The sequence below is a fragment of the Bombus flavifrons genome, chromosome 2 (assembly GCF_040668555.2).
Source record: "Bombus flavifrons isolate JBK064 chromosome 2, iyBomFlav1_principal, whole genome shotgun sequence".
In the NCBI taxonomy this organism is placed as follows: domain Eukaryota; kingdom Metazoa; phylum Arthropoda; class Insecta; order Hymenoptera; family Apidae; genus Bombus; species Bombus flavifrons.
The window spans coordinates 9,467,995-9,490,528 of record NC_138443.1 but is presented as its reverse complement, the minus strand read 5'-3'; the positions used below and the strand labels follow the sequence as shown (position 1 = coordinate 9,490,528).

At 41.4% G+C, this 22,534-nt stretch overlaps 1 protein-coding gene and 1 long non-coding RNA gene across 3 annotated transcripts in view; one reads left to right on the top strand and one right to left on the bottom strand.

Annotated features, from left to right (window-relative positions):
- toy (paired box 6 protein twin of eyeless) overlaps positions 1-22,534 on the bottom strand; it is a 41,342-nt gene that overhangs the window by 4,082 nt on the left and 14,726 nt on the right. Inside the window, exons 4-8 of one of the 2 annotated variants that reach the window (XM_069131925.1) lie at positions 17,410-17,686; positions 13,523-13,687; positions 12,533-12,615; positions 4,883-5,109; positions 3,171-3,427 (exon numbers count right to left, since the gene is read on the bottom strand). In XM_069131925.1, the coding sequence (XP_068988026.1) occupies positions 3,171-3,427; positions 4,883-5,109; positions 12,533-12,615; positions 13,523-13,687; positions 17,410-17,686 (1,009 nt within the window). The remainder of the gene's footprint in view (positions 1-3,170; positions 3,428-4,882; positions 5,110-12,532; positions 12,616-13,522; positions 13,688-17,409; positions 17,687-22,534) is intronic. The other variant, XM_069131924.1, reaches the window with a different exon arrangement.
- LOC138189776 (uncharacterized) lies at positions 14,851-16,306 on the top strand. The gene is made up of 3 exons (XR_011176114.1): positions 14,851-14,946; positions 15,758-15,874; positions 15,947-16,306. It is a non-coding gene; the product is annotated as an uncharacterized LOC138189776 (long non-coding RNA).

Sequence of the window (22,534 nt, the reverse complement as noted above, 5' to 3'; positions counted from 1 at the left end):
CCCTTTGGGTTCGCACGTTATTGAGCGCTCGCCCAGCCGAGGCGAGACCCAACCCATCCACATCCTCTGTTCGCCCCCCTGTATACCCTGAAGAGAGGAAGAGCCATCGAGAGAGCGAGAGAGATGGGTGAGAAAGAGAAAGGAGCAAGAAAGGGAGAGAGACAGGGACAGGAAAGAGAGAGAGAGAGCCAGGAGGGTCGAACCTCAGCGCACAGTTTTCGTTAAACGAGAAAGAACAGGGTGAGAGAGGGTCGTTGGCGGAAGAGGGACAAGTCGAAGAAGAAAGAAACAGAAGGCAAGAGGGTGACGGAGGGAAAGTGAGAATCGGGGAAAATGGAAAATTCAGCAGCCACGTTGTTGGATGGAATGGGTGCTTGGAAAACCACCGAACATACCCGGTCTTCGATTCTGCCCGCTGGCGCCCGTGCGAGATTTGTTTTAAAATCCTTTTACAATTCCGTGGACGAACGGCCAAGTGCTTAAACGAGCTACGGACACTGTTGCTTACCGTTCAGAGATGAGAAGATGGTTAGTACGTAATTTTGTTACGGCTACGTCCACCTTTAACATCTTTGGAATGTTCACTGTTTCGGTTTTTGCACACTTTAACCTGATGTAGTATCAGCTTGGTCCCAGCTACGTCCTTCTAGCTAACCATTTTTTGATCTCTGAACAACGTTCTGTAGCTCTCTAACCGTGCCTTGACAAGACACTTTATTCTGCCCTCGACGCGTAAGATACGCTGGCTGATCGATTTTAGAGAACCATTGATGTATTTCGGAAGATTTCTCAGAGGCTGGTGGTTCTGTTTGCCATTGACTTTGGCTAAACGGATTTGCTCGTATTCTGTTGGGAGCTTGAATTGATTTATTCTAAAAGTTTAGACTCACTGCCGAAGCATTCGAGGTGCAAAGCGAAAGGGATTGTTGGTTGGTAGTTTAGTCGACGTTTGAACGAAGAAAAAAAAGAAGCACGTTGAGGCAAATTAAATGATACGAAAAAATATATCGAAGCAGTTCACGCTTGATGTTACCTACACACGACATTATACTTTAACAATATTATGAACTAATTAAACGATAAACGCATTGGTTTCTGATATAACTGCTCCTATGTATAGAACGTAAGTGTACCTTCTTTCGAAACATCAAAAATGTATTCCTATCGTTAACGATAATTAATCGAGTAAAATAAATTCCCCCCGCAATTCAAAAAATATTTAACGTGCAAAGGGTGAAACCAACTTCGGCAGTGAGAAGGAACGAAGACACACGGTTCGTTAGGAAGGTGTGCGAGAATTTATTTGAACATTTTCCACGTCAATCGTACGGTTTCCGGCAGAACAAATTTCCTCGCGCCCATTAAACGTATTTTCCACTCGTGTCGTTCGCCACGGGTAACCAGAGTTCTCGCGAAGACGTTTATCCTTTTTCGTCGTTTGGCCACGACCGCGCGCACGGAATTCCCGAGTGTACGTAATCAACCGGCAGTTTCAATGTTACAGAATGAGCACGTTTCGCGAGTGCCGCGAGCACGCGACACGAATCGCAATTTTTTCTTCCCCATCGAGCTTCGTTGCCACCACTTCCGGTTTTCGACCAGATCTTTATCCGCCATCGAACTCGAAAGCTCGAACGAATGAAACGAGCGATCTTCAAATCCGCTTGTAAATGGGAAATTATTTCTTCCAGCAGGTCTTCGTGGAAAGTGAAATGTCCGGTACATCGTCCTTTGTTAAATGTTGTCCGAGCTATCGCGTGTGGTCGTGTTTGAAAGTTTTTGAAATATTTGGATCAATAAGAAGCTGTACACATATGTCGATTAACTACGCAAATCGACGAGTAGCGTGGCGGATTGGTTTTGTTAAGTTTACCTTGGAAATTAATATCGTTTATAGGGTGAGAAAGAAAATTGAAAAGAAATGTTCACAAGTCATTTGCTTTGTTCCTATTACGAAGGAGATAGAAAAATTAGAAAATCACGATATACAATCATCAAATAATTACGCGATATATACATATTTAGCTATTGACGTTCTTAACTAACCAATTCAGTTTACCTATAAATTAATCAAGATAGCGTCTAACCATACAGACCATTTACCAGTAACTATAACCTCCAACCGTTTAATAGATCCATCAAGCAATAACATCTGCGTCATTACTCTAACCAAACATCAAAGCAATCCTGTAAATCAACATTCCCTTGGTCTATCCGCCTTGAATATGTCCAACCGCGAGAGAACACGCAGAATCTTGGAAACTGGCGAAAGCCTCGGAAATTTAAATAATATCTCCGAAAGGAACCTTCCAAGCTACTTTCGACATTAAAACTATCGATGACAAAAGAACATGTTAAGAATCCAGTGACTACCAAGTGTGAATAACACACGACACCATCTCTGTTACAAATTCCTGAGAATTTCTGTCTACGTAGTAAGATATAGCAACCGCTATATTAACTACGAATTAAATAAGCCGTTCATCTGTAAAATCGGTTAGCCGCATAAAACGAAAAGCAGAGGAAATTGTGGAAATTACGCGAGATAAGCATCGATGAAATGCTTTGACGAAAAATGTTAAACGTTTCGAAAAATGAAGTTAAACTTCACTTTGACCTGCGAGCGGCACAAACGTACAAACTTTGCAAAATTTAGTGATAATTTGCTAATTTAATACTTATACATTGCAACGATCAACACTCACCAATCATATCATCGTGGTACATATTATCAATAGTCATTCGATTTTAGAGAACCATTGATGTATTTCGGAAGATTTCTCAGAGGCTGGTGGTTCTGTTTGCCATTGACTTTGGAAAATTTAGTGATAATTTACTAATTTAATACTTATACACTGCAACAATCAACACTCACCTATCATATCATCGTGGTACGTATTATCAATAGCCATAGTTAAATAGCCAACAACCCATGTGACCAACAATAAAATGCACCTTTCATTCGCACGATTTGCATTCATCCAGTCGAACGATCGTTTCAAGGTAGCGTACAACCTAGAAAAGAGGCGACTAACCGGAGCCCTATGTATACGATCGGTGGCGACCTTGATCAGCGTTTAAATGCCGTGGTGGAGACGAAGCGGATACCGGAGGATGGCCTTGAAGATTGAACAAGAACAAACAAACAATCCTTTAAAGCGGAAACTCACCAGTCGCGGTCGAGGTCGTCGGCTGGTAGGGTGCACCACCTGGTCCTGCAGGCTGTCCTCCTGGCGTGGTGGGGGTTCCACCATGAGAGGTCGGTATACCACGATGGGGTTGCGAGTGCGCAGCAGTGCTGTGTGCGTGGGAGTAAGACTGCGTCAGAGAGTGAAGAGGCTCGTGGAACACGTACGCCGGATATCCCTCGGCGCGTTGCTGAAGACAGCTTCCACCCATTGACCCGCCCAAGCTGCTCGACATCGAGCTGCCAACAGAGGAACGAGATCCGCGTCAAATCAAAATAACCAACATGTTCGATTTGTCTGAACGTCGTTTCTAGCGAATAGGTTGAGTAGCTTTCGTTATTAATAAGCTGTGGACGTTCAGGCAAATTTATATTGTTGTAGACACGAAGAGGTGGAACAGCGATCTGTTTCGCCTACTTGCAACGACCGATATTTTTCGATATATTTAAATATTGTATACGGTTTTACAATTTACGTGCATTTGGGAAATTTTTGTAACTCTAAATTCGTCATAAATATGTAAGAATCTATCAGGTCTAATTATTGCCAAAACGTGTTTTAAACTTATATAGAGGATAAGTTTCGAGGATTCAGGGGCCAACGTCGAGCTTTTATTCTTATTCTTGCCGAGAAGAATTTCGATTTGCTTTGAATCGCGTGGAAGGTTAAAAATAGCGAACTTTTTGGCAACTTTCGTGTAACGATTATATGCGAATTTTACGCGGTACACGATATTTGTTACGGTAATTTAATGAATATACAACGTAGCAAGTTGAATTCGATATTTGCAGAATTTAATTTGTTTCGACGAATATTCGATATCAAAGAGTCGCCAGCGCCTGGATTATGATGTTTTTGTTTTTGGAAATGACATTCGAAGATAAGCTTTTAGGAAGATTAAATTTTGACAAGGTCAGATATTTATGTACACAGCGCGATTTTCAATGAATCGTGAAATGTTGAACGTGAAAAATACAAGGTATTTGAGGATTGTTTGGGAAATTTAAACTCGACGCTACCGATATCTGTAATCTCTGCAACAATGCAACACCGATTAAAGCGTAGTACAATTGCCAAATCTTTAAACAACGGATCGCAGTTACCATACTATTGTTAGTCTACCACGGTTTACAAATGAAACGTAAAAGAACGAACTACACTCGTCAAAAAAGCCTGCCAATACGTAAAAAAAACATTTACCAATACTACGAGTTAACTTTCATAACACAGACTATTTCAAAAAATGAATCACTATAGAAAAATGCATTAAATTCTTCGAAATACACGGTTCGATAAATTAATTAAAAATCTCTCGATATACTTCAGGAAATCCTCATAAAGGGGCCCTAATTTTTAAGAGACAATAATTAAAAAATAACCAGTGTTGATTATTTAACTCGACAAACTGATAAAATATCTTTGCCTATATTTACAAAACTTTCGCAAAAAAACTCTGACTGTTACAATAAATAAACAACAATTGACTATTCTAAATTGACTACTCTAACTCTAAGAGATCGTTCCACTTATAATCCTTTCACCGTCCCGTAACAAACATCGTATTCAACCTCGACGAGAGAGCTCGATCCATACGCTCTTACAATACACAAAGTCTTTGCACCCCTGTATAACTATACCATACACGTAGACGGTTGGCGAAACAAAAGCGAAAGAGACGGTGACAGAATGATTACCTGTAAGTGTCAGGCATCGTAGCGATCGGCTGCGGTATCGACGAGTACATGGCGTTGAATCCGGCGTTTAAGGGTAACCGTGGCGTGGCAGGGGTCGCAGCTGGGGGCGCGGTGCTGCTACCACCCCCGCTGCTGCCTCCGCCGACTACCTGATCGACGGCTGCTCTCCTTTGGTTCCGTAATTTCTCCTCTCGACGCCACTTCGCCCTGCGATTACTGAACCACACCTGCAACCGACGCAATGACGGTGCTTTTGTCACGATAAGGGCGTCACTCCGCGCGATGTGTTCGCATTATCCGCACCTATTCATCCTCGCATCCATCCTTGCATTCTCTCGCCACCTCGCATTCTACTTTTTTCCACACTTATCCTCTCCGTGTCTCGTTCTTTCATCCCTCTAACCATCCACGTTCCTCTCTTTTCGTTCATCGTCGTTCCCTCCATCATCCATCGTCTCTACACACCCTCTCTTCTTCCCTCTCTTTCTTTCTCGTTCGTTCCTCGCTTCTATCTACCTCTATCGAACCCTCTCTACCCCTTCCTGTTTGTATTCTATCTCTCGACCTATTCTCCTTGTCCAGCCATCCGACAGCCGTAAAATCTAGATACCTTTTTCCAACCTCTTCCCCCTTCTGCCCGCCAACCCCGGGTAAGCTCACGCAGTCGAGTTTGCACGAGACTCTGCCGCAGTTTGTTAATTGCGATTGAGCAGTTGTCGGATGGAAAATTGAGTTACTGTGTGTTCTCAGTGGTGTGTACGTCTGTGCTCGTACGTCTCGCTATCTCGCATCGTTTCCCGCTGTTTCTTTCCCTTACGACCTATCCGACGCGCTTTTAGTATTACACAGAACCGACGATGAGCAAAATAGGAAATTTGTTGTATCGCGAGAAAGTAAGACAAATTGTGAATGAAAAGACACACGTGGATCGATTATATTCGATAGCTTATATTAAAAATTCCTCTCTAAATGCAGTGAGTGTCTTTCGGATCTTTTCACCGTCTGATTTTTAAGGGAAAAGTTTTACAGAATACAATTTCTGAAATACCAATGCTCTGTTTCCTTCCTAAATTCCAACAGAATATTTTGATCATCGTACAGTAATATAAATTAACGTGAAACATTCTACAATATTCGATTCTTTCAATTCAATTTCGACACACAGAGGAAGCTCTCTTTGAGCGATTTAAATTAATTTCAAATGTTCTACAGTATCCGTCTCCTTTCGCGTAACAAAATTTCATCTAAATTACGTTTTCTGGATGAATTATAGAGTCGTACGTAGTTACACTCTGAATATTCAAAATCGAAAACTGAGTGAAAGATCAAAAGATTCGTGACTTTTGGTGAAATTTGTTCACAAATGTTCCGCGTTTAACTGAATGCTGGTTATTTCAAGACGTACAACTCTAAGCTAAGCCAAGCCGCACGTTTAATAAGCTGTTCATTCGAGAAATACGAGGAAACGTTACCGAGGACTCGGGCCAATCGCAAAGTTCAACTTCTCATTGCCAACAAACGGTTAAACGATTCGTTTTCCATCCACATTTCCTAACATCAACAATCTTCTCTAAGTTGTATAATATATTCTCCGCAGATTATGAAACAGAACTCGTAAATTTCATATTGTACTTGTTACTTCACAATCGAATAAGCAGCATCAGTTCGTTGAATAAGGTTTGATTGAAATGATTTCGCGGAAAGAAATAGACAAGGATGAAGGGAAGTGCAATTATTGGAAGATGAAAAGAAAACAAGTGAAACAACAGATAGGTAATGGATGGCGGAATGGATGATGATACAACGAGGAGGATGTTTATCTAAAGTATTTAAAGATAGGAGAGAGATAACGAAAGAATCGATATATTTTTATGTTATCGTAGTTATTTATAAGTTTGTGTTTCATATCTCTTATGTTCCACTTATGATTTATGTTTGTAATTTATGTAAAAGCAAATCCAATTTCCAGGCTGAAATAAATAAAATATAGATACAGAAAGAAATCCAAAATAGGGTAATACTTAATAATTTATAGTCAAATATACTATACGTACATAGAAAATTACGATAAAGTTATATAACGTAAATAAGAAAAGTACGTAGATATTTCGATGCTTAATAAAAGTAAACGTCAATTTCGTCAACGATCTCTAGAAATTTTTAGTTCGTTGTAAAGGCAAAGAATCTGAAACCATTTTATTCGATTTGATAGTTTAATTCGACAGTGTCAACGATAAGATTGGAAACAAATCATTTGTTCCTTACGAATTGTACAGTAATTGTATATCTAGATAATGAAACGAAGAAATTTTCGGAAGATGCAGTTGATGAGTTCGGTTTCTGTGATACTGTCCAAATCGCGATGGCCACCGACGATATCTTCTAGCAAAGATCTCTCGCGCGAGCATCGCGGAAGATGGTCGTAATAACAAGTAATCTCGAGCAACAAATCGGAGCTTAAGTTCTTTGTTGCGCTTCCACGGATTTCCTGATTTCGAAGATACCTCGTCGCGATAAGAGGATTCCCTTTCCCTACGATATGTCGATTTCCCTTCCTGCTACCCTCCAATCACTCGTAGCACAAACACGCTCCGGATTACATCGTAATTTCTTCCCTCTAAATGTCCCGTATCATCCTCTCGTGTATAACAAATAAAATATTTACTCTATAATCGCGTTTATACCAAACAAACAAAGGAAATAAGTAAATAAATAGAACGAAATGAAAAAAAAAGTAGAAATTATATAGAAAAATAAAAAGAAGAAAGGAGGATAAAAGGGAGAGAAAATGGAATCAAGCCGGAATTGTTAAATTATGAAACGACTCGATTGCTCGGCTCATTTGCAAAGGGAGGGAAAAAACGCAACGAACATGCTCTTTCTCTTCTTTCCACTAGCAATGAAGAGACGCGCGCTTTTATTAATAGCTGACAATTGCTACGTCGGCTGTTCCGTTCGCGAACAGCCGCTTAAACGTTCGCGCGATAATGAGAATAACGATATAAAAATTCGATTGCCAACAATGAGCGCAACTTTCTCAATTATCATGCGCCACCGAGAACGCTAACAATAAGCCAGACCCGGCAAGGGGCGTTATTATTTTTTCTCCTCTTCCACCCCCGCGTTTCAACTCCCGTCCACCCCCCTCACTAACCCATGATTCTGACGCTAATTTGTACGTATTCATTCGAGCTATTGATGGAAAATAAAATAAACAGTAAAGAGAGAAGCCATGGGAGGAGGATCAATGATTTACCTCGGTATTGAAGTGTTTCACGGAATGGACAGTTTTGTAAGTGAAAAGTCTTGCAAGTCCTTCTTTCTCTCTAATATTAGAAATATTTCGAAACGATATTATGTAACTACCTTTAACATCATGCAATTTTTGTAATACTCTCGTCGTTTCTTAATTTCCAAAGCATCTCCCGATTGATCGCTATAATTCACATAATTTCTTTTTTCACGCCATTACCTATAACTTGATTTAAAGCTAATGTAACCAAGCTCGGATAATAATATGTTTGGATAGGAAAAAATTTTCCGAAGCTGGGAATCGCTATAATATCGTATTTAATAAGCATCAGAAATAAAACGGAATAATCTTGGTGCCTAAAATAGCCACCGAGAGTAACCAAATATTTTCTTCTCTTCCCATATTATTTCAATAGGCAGCGAGAAAATTCAAAATTCATTTCGCCCGCCGCGAAAAACGTGATCCTGCACACCCGGCGGCCCTCGATTGAACGAAATAAAAAACAGAAAAAAGAGGAGAGAAAAAGTAAAAAAGAATAAATTTCGTGGCGGCAGCGACGTGGCAAATCGTGTTCTAGCGGGCCACCGGCAAATATCCACCATTCGCCCGCAGCGGACTCCTTTCGCCCAATACCGTCGTTCCTCGTAAACTCGTCCTACCGCGTCCCGAAAACTCGTTTGAATCGATCCATTCGGAATTCCACGAACCGGGTACATCGCTCCCGTCCCTCGCGGCAGACCTTCTACTTTGATTGGCAATGTTTAGAAGATGGCGTCGCACGCGAATTTTAAGATCGTTTCGTGAAATTTTGGCTGGTTCTTCATGTATACACGATGCTGCTCCATAAAGTTTCATATATCTAGCGATAGGATTGTAAGAGCTTTTCCTGCTGTGTTAATATTTCTTACGTATTTTTCGCTTGCAATTTTTTTTCTTTTTTCTTTTTCTTTTTCTTTAGGAAGTAGAATGTCGTTCGATTGAGTATTACAGAAAGAAATAAAGAAAATTTGGGTATTATTTTATGTGGAATTTTCTTAATCCGATATGGATGAATATTGCGTTGACATAGCATTTCATTTGCAAGTTCTCTTCAATCAATCGAAATTAATTCCAACTTCGGTTTCAAGGATTTGATCCATGTATTTTTGTCACTATTTACAATCTAATCTAGTTACAATCGCCGTTGAATGGATTAGAATTAAAACACCGACTGAGAAGATACTTTTTTCATTTACCTCCAAACAACACGAGAAGACATTCGCTCGAATATCTTTGGGGCAGAACGAAAACTATCGAATAGAAATCTGAAACTGTATCGATCTACTACAAGAGATGCCTTTTTCGAAATATTCCTTGAGGGAAACTTTAAAAACTTCAAAATTTTCGACAGAGGTGACTTCATAATTTAAGATGGACCAAATGAGAAAAAAGATTTTCACACTTTATACGAAATTATCGATCAGCTAAGAGAAGTTGTACTTCTAAAGAAAGTTGTACTTCTACGGAAGTTTCGAAGACCTTTAAAACGAAAATTTTAAGAAATTACTTTTGCATTTTTTTTAACTAAAGAAAGAGGAAACTTAGACTCAACTCCTATTACTTTCTTGATCAACTACAAGAAGGGAGGATACCTCTATCGAAAGGTTCCTCAACCAAGTCGGGGAAAGTTTTTGGAACTGTACGATTCAAGAAGATTCATCTAGAATTAGTTAACTAAACGGAAAAAGAGAATATTCGTTGGACCCGGTTCATACTCCTCGAAACTATAAGATAACCAGGACCAAATTATACCACTGTTTTCCAACCTTTCTCGGATCGGAATTTCCAATTAGCCAAATGACGCATAAAAAGACATTCTTAATAGAATAATCGTTTCCTTTGATATATCAAATTTCATCCATCGATATATTACGACGATTACAATAGAAAATTACCACGTATTTATATCGAAATAAATAAATCTACAACTCCTCTGCAATAACATTTTCTACGTACAGGAGTCATCCTAATTCTACGAAGATAACCATAACAACCTTGCAGAAAAGACTTCGTAACCTCTTTTTACATCTCGTGTCCCAAAGAAACTGAAAATCTCATAACACGGAGAGAAAATACCACGAAATAATTTTTCCCAACTACCATCTACTACTATGACACATATTCGCGAGCATCCATCAAGAAGCGAGCGAAGATTCTTCTCCACTTCTTTCGATCGTCTTCGTTTTCTCTTAAAAGGCAAATGCCAAGGTTGACCGTGATGATCGAGGGACTTCGGCCATCGCGGCTTCACACGAGGGATTCTCCGCTCTCTGGCCAGCGCCATAGATGATAATCGGGCAGTGGCGGCGGTGTTGCGCGGCGCGGCGTGGCGAAACTCGTGCGAGTATCCAAGGTATAGGTGGAAAAGCGAGGAACAACCAATCAGAGGGCAACCTCCCTGGGGACGCGACGTTGCCATGGTTGCGTTCGAACCCTCTTAGGCCGTCTGTGCCGGATCCCTCACGGCTTGCTCGGGATATGCCGCGTGCGGCGTGGCGTTTCGTATCCGTGGCACACGGCCGTGTCGGCGAGTCCACCACGCCGTGTCCTGGCCAATGCCACGCTTTTGCTTTCTCTCCTCTGCACGTTGCTCTCTACCATACCTTCGTCGTCGTCCATCCGTTCTCCTCGTTCCACCGTTTGTTCGTCCATCCAACGACGTTCGACTCCGCGCTGCTGGTTCAATCGTTCCTTTTAGTCCCCTTTCACCCTCTTTCTCTTTCCATTTATCTCTACCCTTCTTTCTCTCCTTCTCTACCCTTCCTTCCCTCACCTCTTTATCCCTCTCTTTCGCTCTGCCTTTGCCTCTCGCACCGGCACTCCCGGTTTCCTGCACTTAGCAAGATCAATACCAGCCAACGAGGCTTGAAAACATGCGTCAACATGGTCTTGCACTGTTTGTACGTCCACATAACGCTCAGCGCCCGGTTACTACCACCGACGCGAAAGCCCGCCGGCCACTTCACCACCCCCTATCGTCGGGCCAGGTGAGGGAGGCCGGCCGGATAGCAAGAGGGTCGAACACAGGCCGAGCCAGAGGCACGGCGCGGCCAAACAATGTTCGATAAGGCTGCGTACATATTAGCTCGTATAACCGTGCGTCACCCCATGACTCGAGCAACGATGTTATATTAATTAATTACGACACACTCTCGCGCTCGCTCTCTGTCTCGCATCATTTCTCTACGTGTTATGTGTGTCTTGATGACATACATGATATGATTTACATCTCGATACGCGAATTATGAATGGCACGGACATAACGGTGGACCTTTGTCTTTAAGAGGAACAAAGATTTTGGACGATTCGTTTCTTTACGGGATATGTTGCGTCTGCTTAAACCATACGTTGTCTTTGATACTTGGATATTAGTAGCGAATACTACGAGCGTATGGAATTTATGGATAAATGGTATATCGGAATGTTGCTGTAATGATTGATCACGGATTATGATTGTTCGTAATAGTCACACGTTAAGTGTAGCTAACTATAAATCAGGAAATTCATCGTTTAAATTACAAATTCGTGATAATCGCTCATCATATACAGTTAACCACTGATTATGAGAAATCTGACCAGAAAGAATAAGTTTCACAGCTTTCATCCTAATTTCCAAAGACCAAGGTTTCTTTAAATTGTATATCCGGCATTTTAAGAACGTTTGCTCCAATGTATCCAAAGCCAAGGGAAATTAATGAAACGTATAAAAGTTCCAAGAGGAAACTATTGTTAATAAAATATGCTGCCTAAAATTGCTTTAGCCACAGCTTCCACGGATACTTTTTCAAGAATGCAACCAAGAAAAACTTCTCGCGGTTCGTTTTAGATTTTTACGAAACTTAATACACAGACGATGAAACAAGAAAAGTCGAATGGCGTTAAGACACACGGCGAAAAGGGTCTGAGAAGAAGACACGGGCATAAAGACGAAATCCCCCCGGGTGGTCTCGCAGATTCGTCGTCGGAGGTGTTTAACGTCCCCGCGCGTTGGCGGTCACGCGTTTAATGAAAGGGCATCGTCGCACTTAACAGCCGCCCTCTTCGTCGCTCACAGCTGTGTAGACGAGGAGAAGACGTCGCGTCGTCTAACCTCAAGAATGGTGGAAGAGGATCGACACGGAGGACGAGACGCGGTGAAAGAGAAAGAGAAAAGAAATTGGAACGAGTGAAAGAGAACGTGCTGCACGTGTAACGAAGAAAAGAGTAAGATGTAGAAAAAAGAAGAGGAAAAGAGAAAAGAGAGATAGAGAAGGAAGGAGAACGAAAGAAAGGATAAAAAGGGGAAGGGAGAAAAAGGGCGGTGGGTGGAGCGAACGAGAAAGAGGAAGCACACGCCGCATTCGCACATTCACACTCACCTGGATACGTGCCTCAGGCAATCCAATCTTCTCAGCGAGACGCTCCCGTGCAAACACGTCCGGGTAATGTGTCCGCTCGAATTCTAAAACGAAACCAGTTTGCAACAAGTGCTCGTTATTAAACGTGCCTCCGTTGGATAGCTGGCGCGTTTCACATTGTATATATATATATAATATATATTCTACTATATGCGTATGTGTAACGTATAGTATGATAAAAGAAAAATATATACACGTAGCTATACGTATAGAACTACATAATATTTGTTTGTATTCGTATATACGCTCGTGTACATACAATTTTATATTAATCGCGCATAATTTCGATTCACTGCGAGACAAGATTAAAAGGATAATTATCGACGATACTCGAACGCGAGGGCGCGACTTGAATGGCCGCGGATCCAATTAAAGCAGTCGTGCTGCTCCTGCTGGGCGTACGAAGAGAGGAAAGCCCGATATATTCGAGGAAAGCAGTAATTTACCTCGACCGTCTCTGAATATGCATGCATCGCCGCGAAACGGACGGAATATACAGAATCCCTGAGTGCGCGCGCGATCGTTCGACGTTTATATCGTTATTACCGGCTGAACGAAAATGGAGCTTTCGTCGAGGATGAGCACCGATGTTTGTTGATGTTTGTTAACGTGGAAACATGCAATTGAAAATGTACGCGCTACTATTTTTGACTATCTTCTTTTTTTCACTGGTGCTCGTAATTGTATAGCTGGATTTTCAATGATTAGAAGAGAGAACGTACGCGATTCGTAGCAATTTCAGTCGCTCAGAGTTTAAATTACAAATTTTGTACTCCCGTAGATGTTCGGAGAGGGTTAGCAATTTACGTTTTTCGCGGAACTAACTCGTTCGTTTTTTTTTTTCTTTTTTGAGATTTATTTAGGATATGGTGTACTTCGTGCTATTAATACCGCGTATACGTAGAACGTAGCATGTCCGATGATAAATTGAATTTATTCTCGTGCGCTAACCTTTCTCGAGGCTGTCGATTTGCTCGTTGGAAAAGGATGTTCGGTTGCGCTGCAACTTTCGTTTTAGCCTCAGTCGAACTTGCGAGTCCTCGTCACCGGACGAGTTGTGCTCCGAATTTCCATCTGACGTTGTTTCTTGCTGATGCGACAACAAAGAACCTGTATCTGAAAACAAATACGAAAATTCCTGTTTTACGTAACGAGCTCGAAAGACATAAAGACACTGCTCGAAATCCATAATACAAACATCTTTTCTTTGCATTCCGAAACTTCTTCTCTTTCCTCAACCAGCGCGGATAACGTTCGACTAAATTAGGGGTGGCAAGTGATTCCTCGCGCGAGAAGGAGAAAATTCGGGAAGGCAAACGGAGGAGAGAAGGATTCCCAGGACGAGATCCAATTAAGGATCGTCCTATTTCAGTATCGTTCCAGTGATTTTGCGATGGACGCGGACTAACGACGCGACGGTCCTCGACATTCCTAGAAACAACCACGAGCATACCAACGAATTAAGAATGGGACAGAAAGTGGCAGAGAGTAGCTATGGGAGACGTCCGCATAGTCGTCTCGCTCGATCATAGTGATCGTGTTGGTGCGTGTACAGGATGCTTCAGAAAATTGATGCTAAACTTTACAAACACGTAGCACTTACGAAAACAAGCAAAAAGGCTTAATATGTATAGGTCCAAATAGGGCGAGGCAGGGTTGTTTCAGTAGGTAAATTATTTGAGTCGAGCGAGGTAATTTGCTTCGTCCTTCGGTAAATTTGATTATGAGAAATTTTTCGAGCGATTTACAGTTGAAAAAGAGACGCTTTAACCATAATTTTCTTCGGGAACATGCCTTGATGTTATTATAAAAGGTTTGTCCAACCAGCTAATATTTTCAGTTGTAATTTTCGTAATTTAATAGCGCGTGTATATTATTTTATTCCTGCAAATTATTTTGTCATATATTTTATTTAATTTTTATATATACCTTCTTGCTAACTCAAATAATCCTACCATACGCTCTCTCTTTTCTTGCTGAACCTGAAGTACACGATATTTTCTTATTCTTTCATCATTATGTTAAAGACTAATAGTGTAGCACAACAATTTTGACTATATCGCGCGTAGTCCAGGAGTAAATTTTAAGATATCGATGTTCACCTGACTCAAATAGGCTCTATCTTATTATAAAGTCAAAAATAGGAACATTTCGACCGACGTTTATTAAGACTTTTTTTATTTGTTTTCTTGAGTACTACATGACCCTGAAGTTTGATAGCACTTTCTGAAACATCCTGTATGGAGACAGTCTGCTCCTCCAGTCGTCATCGTTGTCGTCGTCGTCGCCGCCGTTGTCGCCGTTGCCGTTGTCGTCTTCGTCGTCGTCGCCGTTGCCGTCGTCGTCGTTGTCGTCGTCAACGTTGACGGCTCCCGGTGAGCCACGATTACTTTCCGCCTCCGCGCACCGAACCCTCGCCTCTTTCCATCCCTCTCCCGATACCTTCCTGCCATTTCCCTTTCCCTCTGTCCGTGTCCGTCCCTCCGTACGCTACGTGTACCTATATATTTGCCCTTACGCTATATACATACGTATATATATGTATTTCTAAGTGTACCTATATATCGTCCGCTCGTCAGCTGCTCGCTTTCTCGTTCGCTCATCTCTCGCACATCGCGCACCCTCTATCTTCTCCACCGCCGCCTCCACCACGATCCTACGAAATCTCTCGCCCACTCCTATCTCTCTAGCCCCGTGGTACCGTTCTGCCAATTCGAAATACCGCCACCTTCGAACATGCTCTGCTTCGAACCAGATTATATTCCAAAAAAGATATCTCTATATTTTAGAGAAAATATTTTCTTCCTTTTTGAGTAAATATTATTCAATTACTGTTATTAATATTAGTACTAGACTCTACCTGGAACGAGAGTATATTTTATATTTTGTACCATTTTATTCTAGAAAATATTTTCTTCTTTTTTGTATTTTTTTTTTTTTTTCTATTTTTCTGTTTCTTTTTATTTTTTTTTTCCCCTTTTTAGTAATATTGAATGTGAAAAACGAGGTATAGGTGTACGTTTGTGTCAGTTTTGACAATTGAAGAAATACTGCCACCCTTGCAAGTATCAACATATGACATACCAGGGTAGAGCCCATCGCTACGACCAAACGAGAGTATATGCAATATTCTATCACATCCTCTTATATGGAGTATTTTCTCCTTCTTTGACTTTAATTTTCTAGGTGACGACGCATGATTGCGAGGGGAAGAAATGGGGTGTACGGCTCGATGACCATGCGAGAAGGTTCAGTGTCGGTCTGGCTACTTTAGACTGACCAGTTTGCGTTCTTGGAAAAGCGGTTTGTAATAGAGATTTTCAAGTGTAATCCAAATGTTAGAATCACAATTGTACATGAATTTATTTAATTAAGGAACCAAGGAAAAATTCGTGTATTAAATTGGACACAATTCCATATTTGATTATCGGGATACTTATTCGAGTGGTTATAAGAAAGCCAGATCAAAGATGGATAAACCAGAGAATTAGTGTTCTCGAGATGATTTACTGCTTCAATCGCTCTAAAACGAACTACCCAAATAATTCATCGATGAAAAAAAGATAACCTATTTTTCGAACGATTTACAAAATTTGATTAATCACACCAGCCCCCACAAAATATTTGTAGAAATTTATAGAACCGCCAATATTGCCTTAACAATTTCAAACAGTCACGATCAAATCGCATCAAATCACACACAGCCTACGGTATTCGTTATTAAAACAACCTTCGACCATCGGACTAGCTTAACAGTTTCGAGAATTTACTTATCTTGAATCGCGGTTACATTCGAAACCATCATCCGTGGAGCAATTTTGGTCATGATCAGGACCGCAAGCTCCGATTAACGTGATCCTATTAGGAGAAACGTCACGATCCAACGACACCAGGTATTTCCTTTATTCCGATACGTAAACCGATCCAATACACCGGTGGAAATACAACGGGACAATACGCAGGTTCGCGGAAAGGCTGTTAAGAACGGGACGAGGGTGTCGCGCGTACGAGCAGATTATAATACGTCGAGGGTGCTCCCTTGACTTCCACCTTGCCTCGAGACCATTGTCGATCCGCAGAAGAAGTGGATCAAGCATTGAGAGGACCTGGTTTCCTATGGCGTCTGATTCTATGGCTTTTCTCGACCGCGTGAAAGGCAAAGGAACCCCCAACTGAAGGTAACAATTCCGTTTATGAAAGGTAGAGGTATTGAAACAAGTTGTCGAAACATTTCGATTGACGAATGAATCTTAAGGGAGAAAAGAACTTTAGCTGTCGATTCTTGAGGATTTGTGGCGTAATGGGATAATTGTGAATAATAGACATTGTAAATAGGATTGGTTATATTCTTAAGTGTTTCGTGATCACTCGTATATATTTATATGTAGGATGATCGCAATAGCAACAAAAGTGATACTAATAACTGATGGTTTTCGTTTGAAACAAGTCTAAATTTTGTTAAAATGAAAGTTAGCTTAAGCTTCTATTACTTTTGAAAATTTCTTCTTCGAAGATCATCGTTAATTTCGAGTCGATTACAAAATTAATTCGGAAGATTGAGTATAAGTACGATTAAGGAGCAACTGCGAACTTTTAACCAGTACAAATACAGTCTCGTTTTCACTTTTGCATTATATGCACATCTTTTACATACAGTCCGTCCTAATTTTTTTTGTCAAACTTTACAAGTTTCGTACCTCAAGCTCTTTTACACGTTATAGTTCCAACGTTAAAAACAATGACAAGAGATGAAATGAAGTCCTTCGAAGCGACACATGAACAAGGAACGTGGGATGTCGTGCGTTACATTTAGCAATTAACGTATAATTGGGACTCACCGCTTCGTTTGAGCAGAGAATCGTCTCGACCATGAAGCTGGCTGCCGGGCAGCAGCGACTGGCCAGAGCCGGGGGTCGCTGCCGTTGGAATTCCAGTGGCCAAGGGATGATGAGAGGGCGTAGCGGAATACCAAGCCGGTGGCCAGCCTGCAGCCTGCCCATTGAACATCCGAAGCTTATCGTACACGCTCTCGGCACCCTGATGCGCCTGCACCGCCGCAGCCTGTTGCTCCTTCTGTGAGGCCAGGTTCCTCAGCACCCTGTTGATGGACGACACCTGCGAATAGTACATTAATTGCTATTAGCAAGTGAGTGGATAGAAGTAACGACAGCTAGCCAAAAAAGCTTTGAAGAACTTTGAACTTGTTGCAGATTAAATGGTATCGTGATGATTGAGCTTCTGGTAAAGATAGTAAAGTATAATAGCAATGAACGGTGAAGAATGCAACGATAATAAAAACAGTGCGAGAGGAAGTAAATTGAGTTTTCAGTTCCTGGTTTTTTTTGAACGGTAATATTTCGTAGAACAGTGTATCGTAGATTGACGTAGAGGCCAGTTTGTCCAGAATCAATCATTAGTAGAACGCAAATATATTGTGGTGGCTAGGTGGTAGACGGAGTTGAAAAAAGTTTGTTCGTTGTAAGTTACGTGGTATCGTTCGGCAGTGGCATTTGATTTTTGATTTACAGGGGAGTATCGTAGCTTGGTACAGAGGATTGCTCGGCAAGGACCAATCGTTGTTAGAACACTAACGCGTAACTGTAACGGTAGTCCAGATTGAAAGTAGTTTGTTTGCTGTAAGTTTGGTCATATCGTAAAACTGATTGGTTTTTGGTTTACCGAATGCTGGTAGTTTTTGGAAAATTGTTCCATGAAATGTTCGACGGCAATCGATCGTTATTAATAAATAAATTAGTTACTAACAAAAATAACGAAATCCATATCGATCGATCTAGTGTCATTCGTAATAACAAAGTGACGATCATTCGATCGATTACCATGAGGTGGTTTATTATTAAACGTGTTGGTTTATTAAGGAGACGAGTGATAAGATTGTAATAGTCAATTATATTAAAATTACTGTAAATACAAGTACAGGAATAGTGTATGCCAGTCATAATCGTCGCTCGCTCAATGCTATTGTTCAGCTATACGCTCGCTATTCGACTATGTGTTTCACCTAGAGAGCACGTTCATCTATTTGTATCAACCGGTGTTATTGTAAAAAGTTCAAATGTAACTCCGGTTGACAATTACAAATAACGGCAATAATATTTTGTCCGGAGTTCGTTTACCTTTGAACCTAGCAAAGCAAAACAACGTTGGTATTCCAAGCCACAATAATATGAGTTTCTCCTGATTCAAATCTTCCGTTGACTCACGTGCCGCTACAACCACAACACTGAGATGCAATTGGCGCCGAATTTATGTCCGACGAGCGAAGAAAAACGGCCAGTGGCAAGCTCGAGCAAGAAACAAAACAAAAGAGAAAAAGATGAGAAGAGCAGAGGAAACTTTTGAAAGTTTCATCTGGTTCTTTGCTAGCCGCTCGCGACAATCATTTCCATAGTTACATCGGTTGTCTCTCGTTCACCGCTTCCCATCATCTCTTTCTTCTGCGTTCTCTTTGCCGACCTTCACGCTGAGGGAGCGACTAGCAGATGAAAGGACACCGCCATCCAATTATTATTACATAAAACGGTTTCCATGGCTCTTCGCTCCCCTAACCAGCGCGGTGGTAACGCGGTCTTCTTCACCTTGTACCGCGACCGAACCACTGGCTAACTCTAAAGTTATAACGAGCCACGGGGGCGAGCCTTGTACTCTCGACTCTCGCACATAATAGTCTCGGTGTTCTACGCGCGCTCAATCTCTCCCGTTCTGCACCCCCCGAACCGCCCCTTGTGTAACCTCATCCCCCAAAACATCGACTCGTCGATGGTGCAGCAAGCAGCGAGTCGAACATAGCCGAACTCTCTCCCTCTGCCTCTCTCTCGCTATCTCTCTCTCTCTCTCTTTGCGCTGCACTTCTCCCATGGATCCCTTGGCTTGCTTCGATGTGGATGGAGGATATCGAGCGGAGCTTCTTAATTACTAGGCTTTCGCTGAAAGGTTCTATGAGAGAGGGGAAAAAAGGAAAGAGAGAAAAGGTAAAAGAGAGAGAGAGAGAGTAAAAGCCGATCCTTCTCGCGTGTGGCTCGACTTAAGACCTCTGCTGGAAATAATGGCTGTATGCCGTCGGGTGCCAACGACGTTGTTGCCTCGAGTATTCTGCGTATGTACTGAAGGCTGTACAGGTCAAATATATGTGTGTATAGGAGAGGAGTACGAGTTATTACGTGGAATAAAAGCCGGTAAATTCAATCGAGCTTTTTGTTTGCCGCCTCGACGAGATCGATGTTGGAGCACGCGGCGATAGGAACAAGTAATCTTAGCTTTGTAACAAGCGAAACACGTTTAACGCACACGATGGCAATCGAATCTTTAAGTGACATGTAAATAATTCAAGTGTAACGTGTATAGAGTCGTTTAATCGGTTAAAATTAAGGGTGTGCTATAGAAGGAAAGTAAGTACGTCATCAGTGGGAAAATTATATTAAGAACATTGGTTGAATCGCGTTAAAACGCTTCTTACAATATCAAAGATTCCACTTAACTTCGATAAAATTCTACATGAGCCATTCACAAGCCATATCAACTGATCAACTCCATATATTGAAAGACAGAGGAATACGATAACGGCACAAACAATTATCTAAATTCACTTTGGAATGTATGATCGACTTTCATGGAAGTAAGTCGTTTATTTGTATTTTTTCCACAAATTGAATATAATGTACCTAGTTCATAAAATTACGAAATTTATGGAAAGCGAACTGATCGATTTCACCTTAGAAGATTCTCTCGCACATCATGCCATAACATAATAGCTTCTTACGAAATTGTACAAATCCATCGACCAGTTCGAAACGAACGAAGCTCGACGTAATACGGAACCGCGTGTTCCTTAACCGGAATCAATCGAACGAGGAAGGAGGGTGGTAACTCGCAGCAGTAGACAGCGTGGAAAGTTCGTATCGCAAGATTCGTCTCAATCCTGCGGAATAATGGCTGCGGGAGAGGACGAGAGGAAAGGACGTTTCTAAACTAACTGCATACAGCATCCAGAGAGAGAGAAAGGTAGAGAGAGAGTTTCAGAGGCAGCCAGGCTAGGCTTTCCATCATCAAACCAAGCAACCTGGCTGTTCTACGCTCCGCTCCACTCGGCTCTCGCCGCACAACAGCCGCAGCACCGATGCAGACCATTACACGCGCGACCGGACACGAATAATTGTGCAACACGCTTAACTGATCCCATTCACCCTGATTCTACCCGCTTCCATCCGCTCGTCGGCGACTAACCCCGTCGCACCCCATTGCCGCGGACGATATGTACCCACCGCAACAACCAACGGCTACCACCACTACCATCATCGTCATTGCTATCATTACTGTTAACGTCGTTGCCGTTTCACGAGACAGTCGTCGTCGTCATCGATGAACCCGATCGAAGATTCCTCTGGAACGACTATTGATCTATTAGTTGTTGAGAGTACCAATTCCGTTTCGTCAATCTCGTTGCCCAGGTTTTGCTTTGGCTTGGTTTGAATTGGTTTCAGGAATTGAATGGCATTGGCTATTGGAAAGGATGTAGAGAAGTTTTAAAGATATTCTTCGATTCAAATGGCTTCAAGTTATGGGTTATGGATGGAATTGTAAAGCATGCACAGTTGGAAGGTATAGGAGAAAGCATGATAAGTTATATTTTGTGCTTTTTATTGGAGAGTAATGTTAAAGTTCGATAGTTTAACAAAGATGTTAGAAAGAAATTTCCTTTTTACGTCGCTATCCTGAATATTTCGAAAATATCGATTATCATGAAATATTTCTTATGAGGATATCGAGGCTTGCTATTGGCGGTTTGCAAAATTTTATGAAGGAGATATTTATTCATATTAAGATATATCGGAAATAGTTTATAGTATCCGATAATATCTTAAGCGATTTCGATAATTGCCAAAAATACTCAATAGAATAGTTTTATGTCTATGCAACGTGAATCTCTAAACTGAGTGATCCCGAGTATCTTAAAAATTGTATACTTGCTACGTAACAAAATATTTCAAATGAAAGCTGGATAATGTCAACGATATAATTTAATATTAATAATTTTCTCCAGAGTTAGTCGTCATTAATCAATAGCATATATGCGATATAAAACACAATCTAGAATAAATCCAGATCGAATTCCAGCATCATTCGCAGTTCTTCCCAATTATCATCGTACATCCACTGCGAGATCAGAGAGATTTTCCTCGAATATTTCACAAAACTGATCGACCGATCAAAATGGTCATACACATACACACACACACACACAATATCGAGATTTCCTCACTCTCAATATATATTCCCTCTACCGTCAACGATTCGACAGACAACAGACAATTCCATCACGAACCTGTTCTTCTACCAGCACCCTGTACGCTACACCTACAGAACCAGACTGTGTGATCATTATAACGATCCCAGCGTTAAAAGCTGAAACAACGTTCCGCGTGTTCGATCGAACCAGATTCCTTTCCCGAATATTGTCGTCGGATAAGCATCGGCAGAAGAGAACGGGTCTCTGTGTGTAACCACGCTGATTGATCACCATCCCCTTCACTAGGTGAACGAGGCAAAGCTCTGTTCCCAAAGAACCGATAGAAACGAACGGTTCCTTCGCGAGCCGACGGATAACGACTCGTACGCGTGCCGTCCCCTTCGGTATTCCTGGCAGACACCCGGAATCGTAAGGGGATGGTCGAGGGAAACGGCGGTTCTTCTTTTCGAAAGAAGACCTCTCCTAGAGGAAAGACACGACTTTTCGAAATATTCCTCGTCACGACAGATCGAACGTGCTGGGGATACATCGAATAAGAGAAGAAATGGTTTCAGAGCTCAGGTTCCCAATTTTTAGATCGTATCTTTTAAACGTGTCGCGAAGTTTGATAGGTGAAGATTTTCCATATATTTAACTATTAACTATTTAAATATTAAACCAAAAATTATATATTTTTCTTCTATGTTCAATATTTATCT